This window comes from Coffea eugenioides, chromosome 8 (genome assembly GCF_003713205.1).
Source record: "Coffea eugenioides isolate CCC68of chromosome 8, Ceug_1.0, whole genome shotgun sequence".
NCBI lineage: Eukaryota > Viridiplantae > Streptophyta > Magnoliopsida > Gentianales > Rubiaceae > Coffea > Coffea eugenioides.
In genome coordinates, this window is record NC_040042.1 from 6,869,051 (window position 1) to 6,894,577 (window position 25,527).

At 33.5% G+C, this 25,527-nt stretch overlaps 2 protein-coding genes across 5 annotated transcripts; one reads left to right on the plus strand and one right to left on the minus strand.

Annotated features, from left to right (window-relative positions):
• Positions 1–1,518: 1,518 nt before the first annotated feature.
• On the plus strand, positions 1,519–2,715 carry LOC113780093 (mitogen-activated protein kinase kinase kinase 18-like). Its single transcript, XM_027325911.1, has one exon. It carries the CDS (start codon positions 1,519–1,521, stop codon positions 2,713–2,715), a length of 1,197 nt encoding a protein of 398 aa, XP_027181712.1.
• A 1,349-nt stretch (positions 2,716–4,064) lies between these two features.
• On the minus strand, positions 4,065–9,931 carry LOC113779558 (probable methyltransferase PMT20). 4 transcript variants are annotated; one of them, XM_027325164.1, is made up of 8 exons: positions 9,550–9,931; positions 7,850–8,142; positions 7,589–7,737; positions 7,287–7,482; positions 6,491–6,701; positions 5,480–6,155; positions 5,297–5,374; positions 4,065–4,691 (listed from the first exon to the last, which is right to left on the minus strand). In XM_027325164.1, the coding sequence occupies exons 2-8, from the start codon at positions 8,117–8,119 to the stop codon at positions 4,469–4,471; spliced, it is 1,803 nt and encodes a 600-aa protein (XP_027180965.1). In that variant the 5' UTR covers positions 8,120–8,142; positions 9,550–9,931; the 3' UTR covers positions 4,065–4,468. The 4 variants fall into 4 exon arrangements, with proteins under 4 accessions (XP_027180965.1, XP_027180967.1, XP_027180968.1 ...); XM_027325166.1 differs by lacking the exon at positions 9,550–9,931 and adding an exon at positions 8,538–8,651; XM_027325167.1 differs by lacking the exon at positions 9,550–9,931 and adding an exon at positions 8,527–8,651.
• Between the last annotated feature and the right edge of the window lie 15,596 nt (positions 9,932–25,527).

The window sequence follows — 25,527 nt, forward strand, 5'->3', positions numbered from 1 at the left end:
CATTGGTCAAACCTCCACGCCCCCAAACAACATAGCGAGTGAGACTATGATTTGCAACCGTGTGGAACAAGGATTAGGATTTGCCCATTGTTGCTATGTAAACATAGAGGGGCGGATACCCCCTGTATCAGAAAAAAAAAAAAAAAACATATAGATTTTATATAAATCTTCGAACTTTTTCATTCTTGAGCCTCTGTTTCCTAACTTCTTGTTTTTTTTATTCTTCTTGAAAGAATTTGGTACTGTATGGATTTTATATGGTTATGATGATTAAGAAATAAATAAACATTTCGGCAAATACTTTTCGAATTTTCTAAATGTTGGACATGATGGTTGCGAAATGAATTGGCATTTAGATTTGTTAGCAAATGTGAAGGATATGATGGTTAAAAATAAATTAACATTTCCGCAAATAATATTTGAATTTTCTAAATGTTGGACATAATGGTTGCGAAATGAATTGTCATTTAGATATATTACAATTTAATATGACATGTTTTTTGTATTGTGTTATAAAAAAATTTCTTTTGTAATGCATGTTTGCACTAGGTAGACGGTAGCTAATTTTTTTTTTAAATTTTTAAGCAAAATGCGAGTAAAATTTATGAAGTGAAAAGGTGGAAGGGATGACTACAAATTATTTAAATATTTCATAGATTAAGTTATTATTTATAAATTTCTATATTTTATGTATTTTCATATCTATTTATTTTTTATAACATTCTTTATAACCGTGCATAGCACGGATTTCTAGACTAGCTAAAACAAAAGAGAGAAGAAGAAGAAGAAAAAATACTCAACTTATGATTAAATGAAGGTGGCTCTACTAGACAACAAAAAACACAAATATCACAAGCCAAAACCTATATATATATATATATATATAAAACTACTACCATACAAAAACCCAAGGGATAAAAAATCTGTTGATAATGCCATATCTTAGATTTTATTTTCACAACAATTCTTTTACAAAATACCAAACCTACCCTTCCCAAGTCCAAGTGTATTTTGTGTTTAGAAGGGGTACTTTTTTGTCATTTTAAGAAAAGTTAACAAAGAAATAAAATATGCTATGCGGCAATATTGTTTGCCGAATGTAAAAATGTGGGATCGGTGCAGTGCTCAAAAGAGAGTTCTTAGTATCTTTTTCACTATTAGATTCACGATTCGAATCCATTATGTACTTGAAAGTTAGAGATGAGAAGGTTGAAAGTTAGAAATGAGAAGGGCATGAGAAAAAGCGGGAGAATTAAAATAAAAAAATGAAAACCTAAAATGACAACAGGAAGTCTTAAAGCCCAAGCCATAGGCCTAAATTCAGACCCAAAGAAAGCCCATTGGTCAAATGACCACGCCCCTAGAAGACATATTGAGTGAGACTAGGATTTACAACCGTGTCGAGCAAGGATTGTGATTTGCCCGTTGTTGTTACGTAAACATATAGGGGTGGATAAATCTTCGAACTTTTTCATTCTTGTGTCTCAGTTTCCTAACTTCTTTTCGCAACAAAACAGGATGTGGATCAGAGAAAAAACTCTCGGCAGTGGTAGCTTTGGCTTTGTGTCGATAGCCAAGACTATCCCAAGCAGCTTCCCGGACGATGAAGAAGATCAATTGTTCTTTGATCTTCCGCCCATTATCGCAGTCAAGTCAGCAGAGTTTTCCTGTTCTGAGTCTCTTCAGAGGGAGAGATTATTGCTTCATGAATTTCAGAACTGCCCACAAATCATCCATTGTTATGGTGCCGACGTAAGCGAAGAAGACGGTCATTTACTGTATAACATGTTGCTTGAGTTTGCCTCTGGTGGAAGCTTGGCGGATTACGTTCATGGTTCTCAATATGGTTTGCTTGAGGAGGAAGTTAAACAGTTTACACGATCGGTGCTTCTGGGATTGAGTTACATTCACGCAGAGGGTTATGCGCATTGTGATATAAAGCCGGCCAATATCCTACTGGTTGATGACGAAGAGGGAAACAGAACGGCAAAGATTTCTGATTTTGGGCTCGCAACAAAGGTTTCGAAAAGGCGGACAGGGAAGAAAAGAAAGAAGGGTAACAGGGGAACGTTGTTTTATATGGCTCCTGAGTCAGTTATGTTGGGTGAATATGATTCTAAGGTGGATATTTGGGCACTTGGTTGTACTGTTATAGAGATGTTTACCAAGAAACCCGCCTGGGACTTTGATTTTGATCAATGTACTGATCTTGATGATTTCGATGAGTTTTTTGACCGGATTATCAATGAAGAGGTGGAAATTCCACTTGGGTTGTCGAAGGATGCTCAGGATTTCCTGGCAAAGTGTTTGATCAAGAATCCTGGATTAAGGTGGACTGCAGATATGCTTTTGAGTCATCCGTTTGTTTCAGGTTTGGACAAAACTCCTGTTGATCAGGAAATCTCAGAGGAATCAGCGTTTAGTACCCTGTCAGACAAATCAAGGATCGGAAGCTCTGAGGATGATGAATCAAGTGAGGACATGGATTCGATCAAGCCAATGTTGCTGCTGAAGAATCTTGCAGGACTGGATAAAGTTGCAGCAGAGAACTCTTTTTCTGACAGGAGCTTGGGCCTGAAGCCAACACTGAATGAATCCGTTTCAGAGAAATCCTATGAATTCCCACTCTTCAAGAGGAGAAAAGGATTGGATCCTGAAGTTCTTTATGAAGCAATCCAGTGCAATGCCAATTTTGGATTTTTACAAGCCTGTTGATTTGCTTGGGCATGAACAGAGAAGTCACAAGACTGCATCTCTTTTGGGGTTTCTTAATCTTTTAAATGAGGGAACTTACTTTTTTTTTTCTAATTCAGATACTGATTAGTGATTAGAGCGTACATTCTTCAAAAAACACGTAGGTTTTATACTTTGTTATTCAGGCTAAGCTTATAAGGTGGTTGTTTTTTTGACCTTTTTGAGCCTCAAAATTTGAGGATATTCAATTACATACTTGAGCATGTGAATGACTCTTATTCTGCAATTGTAACTGGCAGTCGTTTCTGAAATCGATTCAGGATTTCAAGCTGTGCTGCAATTTGTCTTTTCTTCCTTCTACTGAAAATATTCAATATGCCATGTTGGTTTTACTCCAGATTTTTGGCTTTATAGTGGTTAAATTGTACTGGAACACTATTGTCAGAATACTGAAGACCTTTTTTTTTTTTTAATTTTAATTTCTAGCTGGGAACTTCAGCATTGTTCATTAAGCAATTTCTGATTCTTTGGGATATCCATTTGTTTCATAGTGGATGATGTCTATCCTTTTTAGTCATATCCAGATGATGCCTCTGTTATTTGGGGTACATCACAAGTCTTCTATTTGTCCATCTGTTTCAATTTTTTTTTTTTGTCGAAACGATAGCTTTGTATTTCATTTCTAAAACTTTACAGTAAATGGACAAAGGTCCAATCAAAAGGACAACAGTCCTACATATGACAATGATGCATTAGCATCTAAAAGTGAGATTAACCCACTCTTCATCTACCCAAATGTTAAGAGCATGCATGCTCAGCTTAATGCTATCTACCTTCCCCGAAACCGCAAAAGAGAAAGTGCACTGATGAAACAGATTACAAATGGACTTGATATCCTCAATGCGAGTAGCTACTCGCCAGTTGCTGTACCTTGATTCCATAATATCTTCCACTAGTCTTTGATTGTCCAGCTCTACTGTGATTCTCCTCCATCCTTGGTTGGCCGCTTTTAGTAAAGCCAGTCTCACTGCTTCTGCTTGATCTTGCACTTGTCCATCTGTTTCACGATTAGATGACTTCTGTATTTTAGGGTATAAGATTTCTGTTATTGGTTCTAAATCTCCAAACAGATAGGCCCATCTTAATGCATTTTATGATTTGTTCTTGTAACTTTTTTGGTTGCTGCAACTTCTTTTTTCTTACAAGAATATCACTGTTTTCTTCTTTTGTGGAAGTTGTAGCAGCCATGAGATGAAAGACTAGTGAAGTTAGATCTTTCCTTACAAAATTGCATTCTCATTCTAAGTTTTTGGAGCACTTTTATTGACCTAAAAGCCTCTTAAGAAATGAATGTAAAATGCAAAATGTGATTGAAAGTTGGAAACTTGAATATGAGAGCAAATTTCATTACTAAATGAGCCAATGAGCTGAGATGATATGCATACAACACATTACTTTACCACATCTGGCCTTGGCATGGGAAAAAAAAGAGTAAAAAGGAGAAAAATTAGAAATACAAGAAAACCTAAACATTGAACCTAATAAAGAATATAGTATGGTTTACAATACACTAAGAAAAAAAATCAGGAAAAAATTATTGGGATATAGCCAATTCTCCAATTGAAAATTGTGTTCATATTTTCTCAAACAAATATCTTCTGTGGTTTGTATGGGACATTGTCTCCTATGGTTGGTGTATATATATCTGATCTCCTTTGAGACTCTTCACCAGAACTATAGTATCTTTTGTTCTTGGCATGTTTCATCATCTTTGTCATGAAGTCTGCTTAGTGGAAGAATACCAGAGCTTCTTCTGGCAAATCAATATCTTCTCCTTGTCAACACCATACTCTGTATCTTCTTTACGGCATCCCCATTTCATGCCCTTAGCTATGGCTGCAACAGCATCAACATAAAAGCTGGACTCGCGGACGATTGCATACCCGTTAGGCCGCAATATGCGATCCATCTCCAGCAAGACGTACTTCATTTCACATCTGCACATATAAAGAAGTGATAATGAGGAACAACAGAATCAGCAACTGAGTCTTAGATTATATGCACCATTTCTACCATTTTCGTTTAGTATACGCAAAAGTTCAGCAACCCACAAGTTTGTAGCTGGTATTATAAGGACCAAGGACCGGTATTATAATCACGTCACATATATCAGCCAAATGCAGGCCAAACACAAATCTAACAACATAAAATTCTCCTGTATAATCTAAGACTTCATGGATTGCTATGACTTGTATATTGGCACAAGCATGCACACACATGCACAGACACAAAGAGAGCAAGGAGGTAGCAAAATGAACTCCAAATGCTTACAGTGGTATACTTACCCCCAAGCAATGCCTGTGTTTCAAAAGCAACGGCCAAAACTTAAACATAAAAAAGCATTACTTGAACATCAAAGAAAATCCTAACAAATACTCTTCAGAACCAGCAAAGAAGAAACAGGCCCAAGCTGTTTCTTCCAACTTATTTCAGGTCCAGATGGCTAAGAACTTCAATTATATTGCCGCATAATTGACCCACATCAACAGCAATGAAGATATGTGCAGACAACTAGCAGAAGGAATCATAAAGATGCCCATACCTGTGGCTTTCAGCAGTGAAGAGGCCATCTACATGAAGTATATCGTAAGTTCTTGGATATGTTGAAAAAGCCTCGCACCTACAAATTCACAGAAAAGTAAATAAGAGAAACAACAACCCAGAACAAAATTTATGCTGCAATACTTGCAAACCAGGATAATACACATTTTGCTTCACACATTACCAGTCATGGTAGGTTCCAATAAGGCCCCGGTCAAACACCACAGCAAGTGTATTGCTTGCATATGAGGAAACCACATTCATCACCCACAAGGGATCATCAATCAAAGCCGCCGCAAAACCTCCATACAATGTGTTCATATCCATCACATTTCTTATCTTATCCGTCCCGATTGCAGGCAACAACTTCTTATAGTGCTTAGCTCGTGCCTTCCATTTACTATCATCATGATTGAAAGCACCATCACTGCCACCACGAACATCTGTAACACGTTCAGGAGCAACATGCAGTCTTTGGGGCCATTTGGGAATTGATTTCAACCCTAATTTCTTGTACTTATTATCAGGAACAACAGCACAAGGCCGAAGTGGAGTGTACCAAGCTGAATCTGGCTCAGTACCATCATCGCACTTTGTTGGGTAGTTATCTGGAGAATCAAGCTTCTTGTAGCAGTTATTATCTGAAGATTTCTGCCACACAGCAATATCATCCTTCTTCTTGTAAAATGTGAAGCACATGGAAGTAAGCAATTCTTGCAATTTTTCATAGTCTGATTTCTGCTCTTCAATAGTAGTATTCCATCCTCTCCAGCGGTTTTCATAGTTCACAGGTGGGCCAGAGAGAACCCAAAAACCCCCAGGACGAAGTATACGATGTATTTCAAGAAGGTAAATTCCACCTGAAAAAAAAAAGAGATACCATCATCCAATAATGCCTTGGAAATCATTGCAGCATTCCCTATACCTACAGCTATAAATACAATGCTGAAGAATTGCAGTGATCAATTTTTATTGCTGAAAAAAAAAATGAGACTCCCATCATCCAATAATGCCTTGGAAATCAATGCAGCATTCCCTATATCCACAGCTATAAACACAATGCTGAAGAATTGCAGTGATCAATTTTTATTGCTGGTCAAATTAACAGACATTATTCTGTCAAACTTTGACTCTCAAATGATAGCTAGATAATTCAGGGGATTCTATATCCGAACATTTGCTTAATACTACTCACCGAATTCAGTCCATGGGATAAGGCATCTTGAGCAATGAGCCATGTCAAATGAATTTGATGGAAAAGGAAGTCTCTGTGTTGAAATGATTCCCAAAATCGCAGGAATCCCACGTTCAAGAGCAAACTGAACTTGCGCCTCATGATTATCTCTTGGTGCAAGGGAGACTGTCAAAATATTGTGGTCTAGTAAATCACCTCCCCAGCTTGCAACCTAGAGATAGCAATGAAATTTAAAAGAATAAGAAATCAAGTCTTAACCATTTACTCGAAAATATTGCACGAAAGCAACATGCCTAACACCTTTACAATCATTAGTTTTCTTATGTTACACTATTGTTTATTCTAGTAGATCATAACACTCCTCACCTCATCCCTACCAAAGCCCAAAAGGATAATAAAACTAGAACAGCTTCAAAACCCGTTTGTACAATTTTCTTCATCAGGATCAAAAAACAGACTGTTATACTGAATCAGAATGTAGAAGTCTTTACTTATGATCCCTAAAGGAAAAGTTAAAAGCACAGTTTACCATAGGGGCTCTGATCTCTGGACAACTTGAAGCATAAAAGTTACCGTTGAAGCAAGAAGGACTGTATCCAATTATTAGAATTCAATTACATCAACAACTTAAGAGAACATCAAAATTCCTATCGATAGACCATTGATGAAAATAATAGCTTTCCAGATATTTTATAATCCAATGGAAAAAGGGGACAATGAAAAAGGAAAAACAATATTGGTAGTGTTGGTAGTGTTGATACAGAAACCAAACACATAATAAGTAACACAGACTCACCCCACACCCAGTATCAATGGCAGTGCGGATAGTCCCATCCTTCATTCCGGGAATGAGTTTCTGCATCCGATCAACATACTCTCCAACTCCGTTGGGGAACATGGTACCTCCACCAGGAAAGAGGAACTTGTCCCCTTCTTTCTTCAGCCAATGTTGATTGGACTTTTGTTTGTTAATCCAGTCATATGGAACATTTCTAAATAGCAACCCCATTTAGGAATGTCAGAACAAGACAAAACGTTTCAAAATTTGAACTGCCAAGCAAATAGATGCAAAGATGAAATTATATCATGCACTATTACCTGTACCAACACTGATCTCGGCTCTTAGGCCATCTGATGGGCAACTTATAGCCATCTGGCGGGGGAACCAAGCATTCTTTCCTTTCAAATGCTGGAGGACAATGCCTTTCTAGAAAAGTCAGCCTATGCAAACCATACTTCTTCCATCTCTGTTACACTAATCGTAATTAGTGTCACTCAATCAATGGAGCACAGGCAAGTAAATTTCAATTACCAGCTCCTAAAATGCTCAATAACATGAGATAGTAGTTAAAAATTTACCCTTGGATCAGTGCATGGAGTGTAGGCCTGATAATCGAGGCCACATTCAGGAAAGGAAACATCTTTTATTTGGAGAGGGCTTGCAGCAATTGACTTGGGTGATTCAATTGCATCTTCAACAGTTTCATATCTGTCCTTCTCAGAACAAAAGATTCCTCCAAGATAAAATGAAAAGCCACATAGCACGATAAACATTATTGCCATGGGAACTGTCCTTGAACTTTTATCTGGATGAGATGACGGTTTTCCATCTTTCTCCCTGTGCTTCATGATCCCAAAAATTGATCAACTAGCTGCAAGTGGAAGAACAAGGGTTAAAATCAAAACCAGAATATAACTACACAGCCTGCTCTATCGTTGCCAAGAACTCCAAATCAACTTCTGCACTTTTCTCTTTGATTAGCAATTAGGAGGGGTGGTGGAAGGGGTGAAGAAGCTAACTGGAAGCTACTACTAGCACTAGAAACTACCGAAGGAATTCCAGAATTTGATCCAAAGGAATCTTATAGATCACAAAAATTTTCGGGCAAAAGAATAAGAATTCATTGAAAGAAAACAATTTGGTAGCTTCAGATAATCTATATGAATAGCAGAGCTGATATCTCTTTACCAATCCAAGCAATTACTTAAGCATGGAATCTTCTAAATTAGAACCAAGAAACTGGTGCAAACAGAACCTAAACTTTACCAACAGCTTCAGTTCATGAATGCAATTGACTGTCTCAAAAAAGAAAAATAGGGACTGCAGAGTTCAATGCATGCAGATCTAGTCAAAAACTAGGAGATCTGATTGCATCTACTATGGAAGAATAGAACTTTGATGTTACTTTAAAGACTTAAAATTCCACATGATATGGGCCCAAATGCCTGGCCTTTTATAAAATTCCGCCGTCCTAAAACTAACTGAGGGCCCTCTTGGCCAATAAGTCAGCAAAAGATAATGGGGAAGAAAAGGGGATGCTGAATCAATCAGTCTCACACAAACAACTCAACTAAACCATGCAAAACCCTCCGAAAGGAAGAAAAAGAAAACTACTCATATCATATTCATTAATTGGTAGGAAAATCAAATAAAACAACATATAAATATTTACTGGTTGATAAAATCATCACTTGAAATTAACGAAAAGTTGCTACTTTCTAATGATCACTATAACCTGAATCACAAGAATTCAATCAAGACACAGGCAAAGCAAATCTTCCGACACACACCTTCCCAACTCCCAAGAATGCATAACTTTTAGATCAAAATCATGTCTTTGCAGTTCATTTCCTATAAATTGCATAAAACTTTTCTACATGCATTGACATGTTAAATTTTGAAATGAAAATCAAAGAAAGCTGCGAGTGTTTCTTGAAACCCAATTTTTTAAAAATCAAATCTTGAGCTATGCATTCATCTATAGTAACAGAAAACAAAGAACCAAGAATGAAAAGAGTCCAAAACTCGATCTATTTCAGGTAATTGAGGAGATCCCTTTTCGGAAAATAGGCAAAAATTATCAATCGAAACCAAACAAACAACAAACAGGGCCATAAACAGAAGACTAGGTAATGTGAAGGAGAAAGAACAATGCAAATGATCTGCCAGAGATCTGACAAATGATAAAGCACTAAACAGCGAGTATAAAACAGAGCATGAAAGAGAAAAGGACCATACAATGCAGGTTCAGAGATAATCAACAAAGATGAGAAAGTACCTCTGTATTATGTATACAAGTATCTCTATAAAAAATTTCTCTATATCCAATTTTCCCTCTGCCGACTCTTGCAGAATTCTACTTAACACTCGTAGGCTAAGAAAGATCTATATTCAGAGAGGAAGAAGAGGAGAATAAAGGCAAAGGGTCTTATTCTTTCTTATATGAAAAGTGAGAAATGGGAGAGAGGCAAAAGAGTGAGAGATATATATTTCTGTCCTCGGTCTCAGCCTCAGAAGAAGGACAAGAGATCAAGAAACATATCAAATTCAAGATAGAGATAGCGAGAGAGGAAGAGATGTGAAGCAGAGAAGGGGTGAAGGGGTGGAGGCCTTATAATAGGGAAGGAAAATCAGAAAAAAACAATTTTAATGTGAATCTGTTTCTAAATCAATCCATTTCTAGCTATCCATTTGGTTTTTTCACATGCATGTATGTCAAATCTTTTTCTCTTCAAATTTTAAAGAAAAAGAAAAAACACACCATATATTTTTTTTTTGTCAATAAACTATTTTTCTCTCCTCTCTGGTTTTATGCCTTGTGTCTTGCTATCTCTCTCTCTCTCACACACACACACAGTAGGCTTCCTGCCTTTCTTGGTCCCTTCCGTGAGATTTCTCTCTCTGGGATGAATTGCATGTCATGATTATGATTATCAGGTGAAGTGTGAGAAAGCAATGATTTCTATTTTCTACCAGTTTACTATTAATCAGGTAGGCTAAACTCTTCTGTAGTTATCAAGTTTGTCCCTCTGGAGTTTTCTAACTTCTAAGCTGGGAAGTGGTTTTTTTGCTATTGACCAAAAAATAAAAAATAAAAAAAAGGAGAAAGAGTAGATTTTGTTAATCTTTATGGGTTTTTTCTCTCTTTTTTTTTTTAACATTGCTTAAAGGTTTTATAAATGTTTTAGGAATCTTGTTCCTCTTAGACTCTACCAACTGTTTAACAGAGGTTAAGTTAGCCAATGAACGGTTTCCACGTAGGCAGTTGGAGAAAAGTTTGTACTTTGTAGGACTACTGAGTGTAGGTAAAGGTTCAGGTGGCTAATCACGAACTGCCACGTAAGTTGCTGGGGGGAAAAGGTTTAGTTAATGCGGTATTTGTAAAGGAGTGAGGTCCACGATAAGGATTTGATGCATGGGTAAAGGTGTAAAGGTCTGACCCATTGTAAATCCAAAGGCCAATTATTGGTTCTGAATTTTATCTTTTCTTTTTTCTTTTATTCTTTTCTTGTCTTCGTTTCTCCCCATTGTCAATTGCATGCATGGATAAAAGCTCCTCAATATTGTGAAATCATAGTCATGTGTGTATATATATACATATAGGTATATATATATATGGGTGAGATTTAAGAAGCTAGAGGGGATAAGGGATTAAAATTCAGGATTTTCAATTTTTGGTATTACAATTTTAACCATTAGATCAAAATTTTCTCGGCCATGCAAAATTGATTTTGCATATTTGTATTGTCAATTAATGTGAAATCATATAGTCATACAATTTTTTTTGCTAGATATTCAAGTTTGAGTGGTTAAAAGTTTTAGTGAAGTTGAATTTGGATGAGAAAGAAAATAAAAGTGTCGATCACTCTTGGGCAATAAGTAGTGAGATGATCTAGAAAAATCTAGTTGCAATTATTAAGAAGTGCACTAGACGTTGTTCTTTTTCACAAAAAGGTAAAAAAATTTTTGCAAAAGTGTTGCATTTTAGAAAATAATTCTAAAATTATCATTGTTTTTTTTTGTGTGCTTATCATTTAACCACAGAAATGAAAAAAAAAAAGCCTTATTAAAATATTTGACATGATGAAAAGACAAAAGTAAATAATTGCAAAAAAGTTTGGGTTGCTTGACACCAAAGAAGATGAAAAATATTGATTTATTTTTCTTTGATGAGCAAGAAAATCTCTTCCTTGAATTATTGCATAACAAAATTTATTGCATTATGAAATTAAGATATTTATACATATTAAACATCCTAATTGAGTTGACCATAAAACATTGAAAAACAAAAATAAAATAAAATAAAATAAGGCTGCTAAGAATTTATATCATAAAAGTGAGTGAGAGCCAGCCAAGTCATTGACGGTGCTGCAGCTGCAGATCAGCAATGCCAAGGAAAGTACCATAAAGGACATTATTGAATTCTCTTTTAATAATTTTCTTGTTGAAATTATCCTTTAATAGATCAATAAACAATTAATATAGGGTTTTTTTTCATAATAGTCACAGTATTAAATATTGTACTTATTGAATTAAAATAGGTTAGGTGTTTTTTTTTCGTATTAAATATTGTACTTATTGAAAAAAAAAACATTTGTACTTATTATTGTTTAAGTCTTTGAATTCTGAAGTTGACGCCCTTCACATGGTTTTCCTTCCACCGCTAGATTTAAGGGGCTTTCATGGAAACAGTCAACGCGGCTTTGAGTTTGACCTTTTGTTCCACGTTTTCACCTCGTTGGTTGTCCCCTCGGATCTTATTTATATTCTGACAAGAGAATAAACGCTAGGGGACAAAAGACCATTACAAAGAAAGGAAATGTAATTTAATATATAAGATTTTTTAATCGTCGGTGTAAGTGGAAAATCGTTAGCATTCTTCCGTCTCACTTTGATAGGATTGATATTTTTTTTGACGCAGTTTAAGAAAAGTTAAATAAATCTAACTTGTTATCTATCTAAAATGCTCTTACATTAAATGGAAAAGGGCTAATTAGCTTTGCATCAACTTAGGTTATACTTAATATTAATTTACATTAGACAAGAGTATTTTAGAGAAGTTACAAGTTAATTACATTTTTCAATTGAAAAATGGAGTATAATTTGGGATGGATGAAAAAAAGGAAAACAAACATATCAAAGTGGAATAGAGAGAGTTTTTTTTTTTTTAAGGGATGGATTGACTGGTTTGGGGGATGGAGTGTAAGTGAGAGATTTTGAATTCGAGTCCTCCTACTAACGCATAAAAAAATTATAAAAATTTTAAAAAAATTACTATATTTTATTTTTTTTAATGAGGGATGGATGGGATTTAAAAAGTGAAAAAGGGTAGAGGGATTAGAATTCAGAACCTCTATATTCTAGGGTCCCAACCTTACTTTACTTAAATTAGCATTTGAATGTGTACATAGACATATATTTTTCCATTAACATTTAGATACTTACCCCACTTTAATTTTATTTATTCAAAAACTAAGAGCTAGTTTTGAATTTGACTTATCCTCTTTGAGAGCTTTCTAGAAAAATAAGTATTATAAGTTTTTTATTAAAATATGATATACGTCACATAAAAAATGTGGTTGAAAAATTAAAAAATTTTATCATGGTCCGCACGAACTAGTTGACAAGTCCATTATTTGATTTTTTTTTTTTAACTAATAAAAATGCTCTAAATAAGACTGTGGAACCAACTAATTCCACATTAAACACAATACAAATAAAATTTATGGATTAGTTAAAAGAAGAAATCATGACGCCCACATTTTATGAGTCTACCAAGAAGCAAAAAGGACGTTACTTGCACTAAAAACGAAGAGGAAATAACTCATGATCAGAGCAGTACTCAGCACCCAAGCATTAACTTTTTATACTTAAAGCTGGTGCAGTAGTCAAGTGTCTATAGCATAAAAAAAGGGTCTGCAGGCCCAGCACTTAAGAGGTATATTATACTAGTACTTAAATTAATTAAGTACTATTGACTATTGAGCAAGGGGATCTTATATTTATTACATCCATCCACTCTAACTCTATGAGTAGTAATTTGTCGGTCATAGGCTTGTAGCATGAAGGTGCAATTCAATCCTTCCATAGATTTCTTTTAAAGGGATAATTTCATATACCTCCCCTGAAGTTTAATTGCAGATAGTACCCTTTAGGTTTAAATAATTACAGAAACCTCCCTTAGAAAATACGTTGAAACTCACTTGCTGATGTAAGCAAAAAATCTCCATTGAAAATCTTAAAATGCCAATGGATGATTATCCTCCAGCAAAATAGATTTCCTTAGTAATGTTAAAACTCAAAACATTACTCATATACTTTTGTAAAGTTCTCTAGCAAATGTGTTTCATTCCGCTAAAAAAATATTGGTACCTACTTGACCAACAAAACTAATTGAATAAGAATCTATGTGTGGACGAAATTAAAATTTTATTCACTCTAAAATCACTACTATATGGAGTAAGATTGGGTTTAGGTTTTGTAGGTGTTTATGACAAGATAAAAGTTCATCACTCTCGTTCTTCTTTGTTTACTTTTTTTCAAAGGATTTACTAAATTTCATTTAAAATACATTAGTTCTCTTCATGGAGACTTTAAATTCGACATTGGATGAAGGTTAATTTTGTCATTTTAAACAATGAAGGGAGGTATGTGTAATTTTTAAACTTGAAGGGTATTTCCTGAAATTGTTATAAACCTCAGGAAGGCTTGTGAAATTATCCCTTTCTTTAAATGGGGGACAAGATTGGAGCTTAGAGGGTATAATAATAGTTGCTTAAAATTAATCTAAAGTTTGTTTGCTTCATCCGGCGGCAAAATGCCAAAATGTAATTATGATATCTCACTTATTGGATTACGAAAATTTTGCTTGTCGGGAAGAGAATGATAATCCTTATTAGTAATAATTACCCCTTGACAGTAGCACAAAGCGATTTAAAGAGGAAGAAAGGTTTATGTAGGGATATACCAATACTTTCTTGAATTAATTATGACTCATCCTATAGAATTTTGCATGGAAAGTCTCAAAAGATGATTGAATTGCTACTTTTTTGTTTAATTGCAATTGGATTATAACTCAATAGTCCCTTGTTGCATTTAAGAAGAATAAATTTGAAAAATTTTAACTTGTTAAGTAAAATATGTATTTTGCACTTAGAAATACGAATATGTTACAAAAAAAAAAGAAAATAAAAAATGTACTGAGTAACAGGTCCACTAGCAAATATCTAAATCTTATAACTCAATAAAAAATAGTTAACATTAAATTAATTGCCTCTATTATCCATGCATGTAATGCAATTATAAATTACCATTCTAAATTTTTCTTCCTCTGGATTTTGCATTAGCAGGAAATGATTGAATAATACTTCCATTAAAGGGACCATTTTGCATTACCATTCTTGTAAGTACCATTTCTTTACTTGTAATTTTCCTCTTCCAGCTGTATTTTTTTTTTCCAGAAAAATTGGCTTACTTGATAAGCCACCCTTTGAAGAAACTTAAGCCAAGGATAATTGTATTCCCCCTTCAGAATTTATCTTATTATAGAAAATTCTCAGCTGGAGTTTATGAAATTTGTCCTTATCATCCCAGAGTAAAAGGGGACAAAAGTAAGCTGATATATCAAATGGGGAAGTTTGATTTGCTTTTTGGGTTATCTAACCATGTTTTATGGGCATCTAACACAATTGCTTCTTAAGAACAAGTTCGTAAAAACAACTTCAGTTTGTACATTATTTTTGTTTTGACATTCTTAGTCTAACAAAAAAAATGTTTTTTTCTGAAAACTTGTTTTCTTGTTTGTTTGTTTTTTTGGTTATGGAGTTTTGATCACTGCATCTTCTTGGTTTTTTATGATGTAGTTGAACTAGGGTTTGCCCCTTTAGTTGTATGCTCGTTTCTTGCTGAACAATGAAAAATTGCAAGTTTACAAAAATATTTTAGGTTTTAACAAAGTTCGAATTCGCAAAAGGGTTTGAACCTTTGGAGTAATAAAGCTCGTGTTAGATTTTATTTGGAGTTAAAGTGTTTTTGCTAAAAAAAAAAAAGTCTTCCTAATAGAAGAATTTTTAGAGTGCTTGGAGTTTAACACTTTTGGTTTTAGAGACACTTTTAGAACAAATTCATAATTGGTGCTTAACTATTTTGTTCTAAAAATATTAAAAATAAAGTTGTGCTGTATTGTCATAAAATTAAAACTAAATAAATAAGAGTAAATCTTATATACATTGACAGTGCATACATTATCACCGTTAGATTCATGACACATGTGTAAAAATTAAATTTTAAATTCAAATTTTGTATAGTTGTTATTAATCCAACGCTGACAGTGTATACATTATCAGTGTAGGAAAGATTACTTCAATAAAAAATATAAAATCCCAATACAAAAGATTCATGTATGTACGTTCCAGAAACTATAGGATTAGATATTTATTAACTACTTTTGTTGTAAGTTTCAGTGAATAAAGTGTGTTACAATAAACCAACACAATCCCAAACATTAGTGTCATTTTCAACCCTGAAACATTTCAAGTTCATGTACTTTCACTTATCCTTAAATTTTCCTATTGATGACGAATTTTGTTGTTAATTTCAACTAAGACAGCGTAAGCTTACTATTTCAGGACTAAGCCAACTGATTTGAAGTTTACACACCGAAAATGAACCTTCTCAAAAAGTTCCAACTAATACCTTCAACGGTAATTAACCCTTGTTCATGAAAGTGATGTATAGTTACTGGTTTGTGCCGAATTTTATCCACATAAAGTGTTTAATCACAATACTATATTCAGTCTTCCTGTTAAGCATGGCTCCATAATCCAAAAAGATACAGCTTGAAATGAGCATAATAACTAGATTTAGGGTGTGTCTAACGGGTGCCTTATGGGTACTCGTTAAGATATATTTTCACGTGTCGTATTTTTTAAAATATAAGATTAATTAGAGAGTAAATAAATACAAGGGAGGGTAGGTAAGGTTAAATAGGAAAAATATATAAATATAAGGGAGGGTAATAATTTTGAGTATTTGTATATACATGGTAGGTTAGGTGAATTTTAAGTGTGTTACCGAGTGACTTATGGACACCCATTACAAAAAAATCCCTAGATTTATATATTTAACGAAATATAAAATGTATTATATCAGTCAATCTAAAATTATCTCAGATTTTCTGGTTTAATTCCAATGATATTAAGTAGGGTTGGAAGACTAATCAAACTATTCAATAGTTGAATTGAACTTGACTCGTTGAGAGTTCATTTGAATTTAGTTCACCAATTAATTATAATCAAACCAAACTTGACCAATAATCTGTGTTTGATAAACTTTCAAGTTCAATTCAAACTTGATTCAATTAGCATGTAAATGAAATTTATATGTAAAGAGTTCAACCTATTCAATCTCGTCTCCAGTTTGGCTCGACAAAAGTTCGTTTGGGTTTGACTCGAGAAGTAAACAAGCCAAATTTAAACTTGTTAAAATAATTAAACAATCCAAACTTGGGTGTTTGGCTTATTTTAGCTCGTTTACATCCCTATTTTTAAGACCTACCATAGTTTATAATTTTTTTTAAAAAAATCTGTCATATAATGTTTTCAATTTTTTTTGGATTCCAAGTTTAAATTTTCAAAAACCAACTTTTACAAAAATTCAGTTAAAAACAGGCCTTTCTAGGCTAATCTACTCCACCTATCTGCTATTGCTAATCTTGGTTCATGAAGGCATTCTCAGAAATTTATGGAAATTGTGCATTTAATTCTAGTAGTACAATGCAGTTTTCCATCAATTTCATCATATGGGTACAAACATTGAATGCTATACCTAACTTGTCAAGAACAGAAACATGTCATATGTGAGATTCAACAAACTTCATATAATCATATTTCCCTTTCAAACTCCCTTCTTTGAAATCAGTAAATTGAAATTGTGAAAACCCTTTTGGGACTATTATCTAATATTAATTGCATGTTTTGAAAAGATTGATACAACTCAAAATCACATGGAGTCAACATCAGAATTTACAAACTCCAGCTACCCCAACTGGACAAGAACCTTTTTAACAGTCGAGCAAAATACATGCAGTGCGATGTCGTTTTCTTATGTTATTAATATCTTTCTTGTGAATTGTGATCAACATAAAATTAAGTGGTAACGGAAAATAATAAGAATTGACTAGTAAGAAAGTGAAATCTGCATCACCGACGCATTTTTTTTTCTGACTTTATTCTTTGCTTTTGGCATAGCTTTGTTTGGATTGTAAATTATTTGCCAAAATTTATTTGCTTACATCATCATTACAATTTCCAACACACCTTTTTATCTTCCCAATTACCTTTTTATCTCACATATATCGATATCACAAAAAGTGTTACAGTAAAAATATCTCAAATAATTTACAATCCAAACAGAGATATTGTCATTACAGCTAGCCCTACTAAAAAGTATTAGCTTTATCAAGCAAATTTTATTTTTATTCTACGTACTATATATAGTACTCCTTCCGTCCCACTTTGATAGTCCTATTTTCCTTTTTCGTCTGTCCCAAATTGTAGTCCACTTTCCAATTGAAAAATGTAGTTGTATTTTAATTTTTCTAAAATACCCTTATTCAATGTAAGTTGTTATTACTATAAACCTACCCCATTTAATGAGAGTTGATTTTTTTTTTTACCATCAATTCAAATTCCCATAAAGTTGTACTCTAATTAATGTGTGGGTATTTTAGGAAAATAGCTACATAAATTGATTGTTCCAACAAAGTTAACTATTTTTTTTAAACTGTGTGAAAAAAAATAATCAAAACTATCAAAGTGGGACGGAGGGAGTATTTACACATTGGAAAAGTACACTTTTAATCTCTCAAGGTGTTTTCACGTACACATTTAGTCCCTTGTACTTGAATTTTTATCGCATATGGTCCTTTGCTTGGTTTTCATCTCAATTGGGTCCTACATGGATACATGTATGAAATACTTTACTTGGTCCATTATGTTTCAACAATTAATTTCTTTATACTAATTTAGTATAAATTGTTAACAATTCAAGAAAATTAAGGGAGCCATGAATACGTTACGAGACAAAAACACAAATGATCAAATGTGTGGAAAATAAAACATGAGGGGCTAAATTAAAGTTAGTACATACTTACGAACCCCAAAAAAAAAAAGAAAGAAGAAGTTCCCTATGTATCCTATTTAAGACTAGTAAAAGAAAATGTTTTTGGGATTAGAGTTTCAAAAGTGTCACAAAACCAAATTTAGTAAAAATTCTTCGTGAGGATTGATAAGAAGTAAGAAGACAAGAGCAAAAATAAATCATGTGCAAAAGCTCATTCTCCTAAGCTCATTCTAACTAAAATTATAACATAATTAACCTAAAGTTGGAAACCCTTTTGTCATCCCAACAAGAGGATGATTTTACTAGGGAAGTACGAGATTGTACACATTAGGGATGTAATTGAGCCAAGTCAAGCTCGAGTATTGCTATACTCGAACTCGACTCGACTCATATATACCTAGGCTCGAGCTCGACCGAGTACAAAAAATCGATATTCGAAACTTGACTCGAGGAACTCGCTTTAAACTCGAGACTCGACTCGATAAGGCTCGACCTTTAATCAAGCCTTATCAAGTCGAGTCTAATCAAGCTTTTTGACTCGACTCGACCAATTTTATGTTATTACTTTTTTGCCATTATGAAATTTTATTATAAAGAAGAGTTTATTGTAAATTACGTAAAACTTATACCCATAATCGTCATTTTATAATTATAATACATATATATTATTTAAATTATAAATATATTATTTAAATACCCCCGACTCGACGAGTAGCTCGACAAGCCTCGAGCCTCAAAATATTGGCTCGAAATTCGACTCGAATGACAATCGAGCAGCTCGAGACTCGGTCAACTCGAGTTCAAGTCAAGTCGTTGACCGAGCTACTCGCGAGCTACTCGATTACGACTCGACTCGCGTACACCCCTAGTACACATCTCTAAGTACTTGTTCTCCCGTGGTAGAAAGTTCTTATAATTCTTTTTTATACCAGGAAAAAAAAAGAAATAAAATGAAATCTTGCATTTTTTCCCCCATTGATATTTAACTATTTGAAGCTGCCAAGAGCAAAGAGCAAACAGACTTCATTATTTGTTCATGTGATTATTCTATTATTGCAAAACATAGGACCTGAGTTGCTTGTTTTGCCTGAATGAGAACTATTAAATATATATATCCCATAGGCCATATCTAACCATTCTTTGGCATGACAAGTTTACTACTAGTTCATACTTGTAAAAGACAAAAAGTCGGCAACAATTTTCCGAGTTGGCAAGAAATTCATCTACTAGGGAAGTTTGGTGGGCAAAAAGGGATTTGTGAAAAAGAATTAGCAGGACTTTTTTCTCAAATTGGAAGGGACATTCCCACACAAGGAATCAAGAGGGGAGTTTAGAGGGGCCCTTAGTTTTGAAAATTTTTAATAACATTGGCGGTATTTGCACTCATGGAGACCACACAGTTGAATTTGTAGTACGTTCAAGTAGATTTTTCTATTTGTCAAATATATCTATTTGAGTCAAAAGGTTGTGTAAAAGTTGTGTCAACTCTTGGAAATCTATTCAAAGCATTGCTTGTTTTGAAGTAATATAACGGGAAAGAAAGAAAAGGAGGTGGAAGGATAAAGTTTTCATGTGATTGGATAGATTTTAGAGAGGAGGGAGGAAAGGATTGGAAAGGAAATGTTGAAATTTATTCTAGTTATTTTGGATTAGGTTGTTTTTCTTGCAAAAGTGGATGGCAAGGAAGGGAAAAGAGACCATGATAAATGAAACAATTTATAATTTCTCAAAATTATCCTTTTTCTTTCCATGTTTACAATTAATATAACTTTTCTTTAATACAATCTCCACACAACACAATGATAAAACTTAAATCTAGTTTTTTCTATTAGTAATATTTGGGAATTTTGTATGTCAAATTTTTTAATGACATATGTTAATATCTATTTTTTAGTAGTTTTTTAATATTTTCCTAAAAAAAAATTAATATACATTGATTCATTCCGGTACATTAATGTTTCATATATTTTTATGAGGATGACAAGATGGAAAAAATTTAAGAGGTTAAGCTGTTAAATTATATTCACAGGTTAGATTTTATTAAGTTGTGCAACAATGTAAACAATACATAATCCTTTCCTTTCTTTTCTTTTCATCTCAATTCCAAATAATATACCTAATGTTTCCTTTCTTTTGTTTCTATATGAAATTTAAAATAAGATGGATGGAAATCGCTTTCTTGTTCTTTTCCAACCTTTCTTTTCCAAAGAGCTTTTCTTTCTGTTCCTTTCCTTCAAACCTAATCGGTGCCTAGGACGCATTTTGAAATCAATCCTCTTTGTTTTTCACTTTTCTTTTTGGTTGGTTGTTTTCTCCCCTTTGCCTCAATCAGTGTACTAGTAACGGTCTATATACTTCACCACTAGTCAAAAACGTCTGGACCAATGCTATGTTTCTCCAATAATATCAATTGGCCGACCTAAGTTGGTGTATACATTTGTCTTCAAAGATTGCACTAAACAACTAAAATGCTTAGTGAAATAAAAAAAAAATCATTGTTCGACAAAATGTCACAGCCAAGATATTTTTTCCATCCAGATTTTATTTTCGTAGCCACCTAACAAATAATCACTCCAAGAAAATGGCCGGTGTAATTTTTTCATCCCAAATTTTATTCTCCCAGCAGTTTTTGAATAGCATGTCAAATTTATCCTTCTCAAGCCTTAATACCCTTCTCAAGTCCAAACGTAATTGGGATTTGAAAAGGGTAGTTTTATCATTTTAATAAAAATATTGGGATATCTCTGATCATGACATAAGTACGCTGTTATTATTGTGTATTGATCAAAAATCTTGTAAAATTGATCTTTACGGTGCTTCCTGTATCGATTAGATCTTTTTTTATTCATAGAAAAAGTAACTAGATATATTATATATTTCTCGATGAATTGGCAATATCATTCACCATAGAAGATGCTCATGTGACTATTAATGACCACATCACAATTGTTGTTGAAGTAACGTCACCGTTACTTTGATTTATAATTCCTTCAATGGGCATGCATATGCAAAATTGAGAAAAAAAATAAACAAATAAGGCAAGAGACAAATATTCATCAATGAAATTGAAGAGGGATTGCGGGCTAGAAGGATAGTCTATTATTTGGACTCATCACCATCATGCTACAATTAGTCTAGTGACCACTCAAAAATCAAAATAATGCAACTTGAGCGAAACCGTGTCGAAAAGGCGATTATGAAAGGTAATGTCAAAGCGGAAAGTAGATTTTTTTTTTTTCTTTTTCAGAGGACACGATATAATCTATTTCAGACCTACTCCTATTCTATACCATGTGGAAAGGAGTACTTAAAGAGATCGAGGAAGAATACAAAGGGGACTAAACCACCACCGTTTAGATGAGTGCCTACTCACTCGCTGAAAATTTTTTTAGAAAAGTCTAGATTTTTTAGAATGCAGCGAAATTATGGTTCTTAAACATCTGTCTCCAATCAATCCCTAAGTTGATTTCAACGGCAATCCTTCTTAAAATTACAAAATTTCCCCGTTTAGATTTAAATTCCATTCAAACTCGAGAATGACAAGTTTGACATTTTATCCAAAAACTGCGATAGAACTGAAATCTGAATTAGGTAACGCTCGTCGTCAACTATAGTTGATCAATTAGCTTTTGACACGTACATTTGGCAAAAATTTCTTCTTTTTGATCTAGAGACTGACAAAATTAAACCTTCCGCTGCTAAAAAAACTGAGTTGTTTGATTGGTTATTCATTGAAAACTTTACAAGATTTCGATTGTTGTACTTAACTTGATTTAAGTACACGAAAGAGAAGCATTAGCCATTAAGGCAAGTTAGAGGCTAGGAGCTGTCTCCATTAACATCAAAGGAGGAGGAATCACGAGAATGAGGAAAATCATTCCACATGGGCATGTGACAGTTTGCTTGGGGCATGTGAGATTGCCTCATAGTCATGGGCCACAGTTGCCTGTTCAACGATGGACTAACGACCACGTTTCCGTTTCAACACGATGACGTATTATTGACCATTGTACTAGCAAACAAATAGCAATGGATTCCTCAATATTCAAGCAGACTTTGGGGCGTGACAAGTTGCAATTAATCGAATTATAGGGTAGAAAAAAAACAAAAGAAAAGAAAAGAACCATGAACAAATTCCGAGCCATAACGGGAAATTTGTAAAGAAATTTTCAATTATTAGATAGTTTAATTATGAATTTAGAAGATCAATGTGAAAAGAAAACGATCTAAACGAAGCATTAACTATTCCTGTAATCGGAGAACAACTTCATAGTATTAAGGTTATAATACAGAACAAATAACAAAGATATAGATCTTACCTGCACCAAACAACTATTTCAATGAAATCACAAACAAAAAGTTCTCATTTAAAACAAAAACTGATTCAAACATAAACTACAAATGAAAAAGAAAAATAAAATTAGAAATAATCTACTTAAGCTCCACAAAAATCCCCACTTAACAGTTAGCTATATGACTAGACAAAAAATTGGAGACGTCAAATCTACCTCCAGTTATTTGCATTTGCATGAGCAAGACACTAATATATCATTGCATCATTTGCTATCATGACTAATTGGGAATATAGATTGTGCAAGATCAAATCCTGGCTGATCTTCTTGTACGCAAAAAGCTCAATTTTTCAGCAAATACAAAAGACATGCAATGATTAGCATAAAAATTTGATGGCTTGAGTGGAAAAGTTTGCAACAATTGCATATGGCAGTGCTTTTAAGAAAATTTACAACAATTAAGGTTGGATCAATAGTAATGTCAACTTTTGTTAAGGAGAAAAAAAGGTCAAGTTGATGCAAATTCTTATACTTGGCTTGTGCCTCACCTTTTCATGGATGGACTTGACGGCTTGCAATTTATTCAATTAACTTGCGTGTTGAATATCTATGCAATAATCCCAAAAAACGAAAACGAAAACTACTAACCAAACCAATTTAATTTTTACATGCAGACCTTCTAAGAAGAAGAATCCTCCGGTCCATAACGGCAAGTCTGTTCGTAAATACATTCAGCTAAATAATAATTAGTATTTGACCTGAATAAAAACCTTAAAAGTCACAATTTGATGGAAAGAGATAAATTGACGAGTAATAGCTTGAGAACCATATATATGAGTAAGAATGCAGGCCATCTTGGATAATGATAATCTAATATTTGAATTGATATTTCGAACTTTTGAGTTGAAGATGAGAGAGAGTTAAAAACATAATTCAAAATTATATATAGCAATCCCAAGAAATTTTGCCCTGAAGATTAGATTAGGATTAGGATTAAGGGAAAAAAATCGAAAAAATGGAAGAGATAATTATGGAAGGATTATCTAAAATTTCATCGAAAAACTATGGGACAACATAGGTTATTAGGCTATTTCACAAAATGCGTTGCAATCACTTGTTATGTCGTTAAGCCATATAGGAACGAGACAAAATAAATGAATAAGAATGAAAGTACGACTTTATATATTTATATATGTATATATATCTTTCCTGCATTTCCAACATGGGCCGTTCAGAAACTGTTGAGCCTCTTCTTTATGAATTACTACATCATGAGCATTCCATTTATTCAATGGCTTGTGGGTCAGCTAGAATACGTGGGGTTGGATCGGCCCAACCACCCAATAGCGGTTCAACTTTTCCGCCATGACAGTTAATGAGCAATCTGCTGATTTGTTTCCCTGGTCCCCTCCCTAGCCCCTCCCAAAAACAATTTCCTTCATTTTTGTGATCCAAAGAAATTAAAGTCACTATTCCAAGTGCTTTTGTTTTGATATACCTTTGATCCAACGTTATTATGGTCACTATCCCAATTCCCAAGTACTTTTGCATAGGCATGTGGAACAAGGAAGGAAAAGGCATTTGCTAACGAAACTTCCGTGTGCAAAACTTAGGTACTTTGTTCTATTGTGGTGTAGCATATTCTTAGAGCCCTTTATTGGACTCACTACAGTCTCAAGTGACCTTTTTTCTTTGGGATGATGGTTATGGGTTTGTTCCTAAGCTTTTACCAAATAAATTAATACAAGTGGATGTACAGGCATAATTCTAGAATATAAGAACAAAAAATTCATATATCTCGTTAGTCATGTTTTCTCATATTAAGGACCATGAAGAGTAGTATATCTAGTCTTTAAATTAAGGGTGTGTTTAATAAAACTAAAATGTGAAAACTGAAGTTTGAAATTTGATTTCTGAATTTATTACGCTATTGATTTCTTAAGTATTAAATCTAATACATTTAAGTACATATCACATTCAGTGATAAGTGAATAGTTTATCACTTAATTTTGGAAGCAAATTTTGTTTAGAAAATTCAGCGTCACTTAATTAATTCAAATGTTCAATTTTTTATTAGCAAACGATTTGAATATGTTACGATTTGAATTTATTAAATTTAAACAAAGAATTAAGAGCCTTGAAAGTTGGCGCAATTGTTGAGGTGCGTGGAAAATTGTTCATCGCTTTGGTTGTTCTCTTATTCAAAGCATCAACTTCAACATTTTTTCCATGAGTTGCAACTATTTCACTATTTCTGCTGCGATGACGTCGAATTCTTGTCCATCTTGATGTCTTGATGTTTCAAGTAGTTGCCCCTCGCGTTCCTAGTTTATTATTTTTTCGTTATATTTTTTTGTTTGTTTGAAAAAAAAATGAAGCTCCTCGCTACTTTGCCCCTTTCACCAGTCAAAATGATGTTTGATTGTCAGATAATGTTTTAATTTTCCAAAATTGCCCTCATTTTAAGCATAAGAAAAATATTTATATGCAATTTAATTATCCCCATGAACTATGACTATAGTTGTATTATGTCCCCTAAGGAATTTTACAGGCAATTGACCCCTACTAATTTTATTATATTTATGTTTTTGTGTTAGAAAGCAAATTTAATTCAAAAAATAAATCTTTCGACACACGTATATATATTGAAGTTTGTTATTAACTAATCATTAAAAATACTATATAGCTTAGTAATGACAAGTGTGATGGGGAAAAAGAAGGAGAAAACAAAAAAATAAGAGAGAGAGAGAGAGGAAATAAGAGAACAAAATTAAAAAGATTTGTTTGGATAGAGTATTATTTGAAATATTATTTGGAATAATTACTGTATCATTTTTTGTGAT

Excerpts from the sequence above, each read along its gene's own strand:
- LOC113780093 (XM_027325911.1), top strand. The coding sequence starts at position 1,519 with ATGTGGATCAGAGAAAAAACTCTCGGCAGTGGTAGCTTTGGCTTTGTG.
- LOC113779558 (XM_027325164.1), bottom strand. The coding sequence starts at position 8,119 with ATGAAGCACAGGGAGAAAGATGGAAAACCGTCATCTCATCCAGATAAA. Across the intron at positions 6,702-7,286 it reads CCATTGATACTGGGTGTGGG|GTTGCAAGCTGGGGAGGTGA; the intron begins GTGAGTCTGTGT and ends TGCTATCTCTAG. Across the intron at positions 6,156-6,490 it reads TATCCCATGGACTGAATTCG|GTGGAATTTACCTTCTTGAA; the intron begins GTGAGTAGTATT and ends TTTTTTTTTCAG.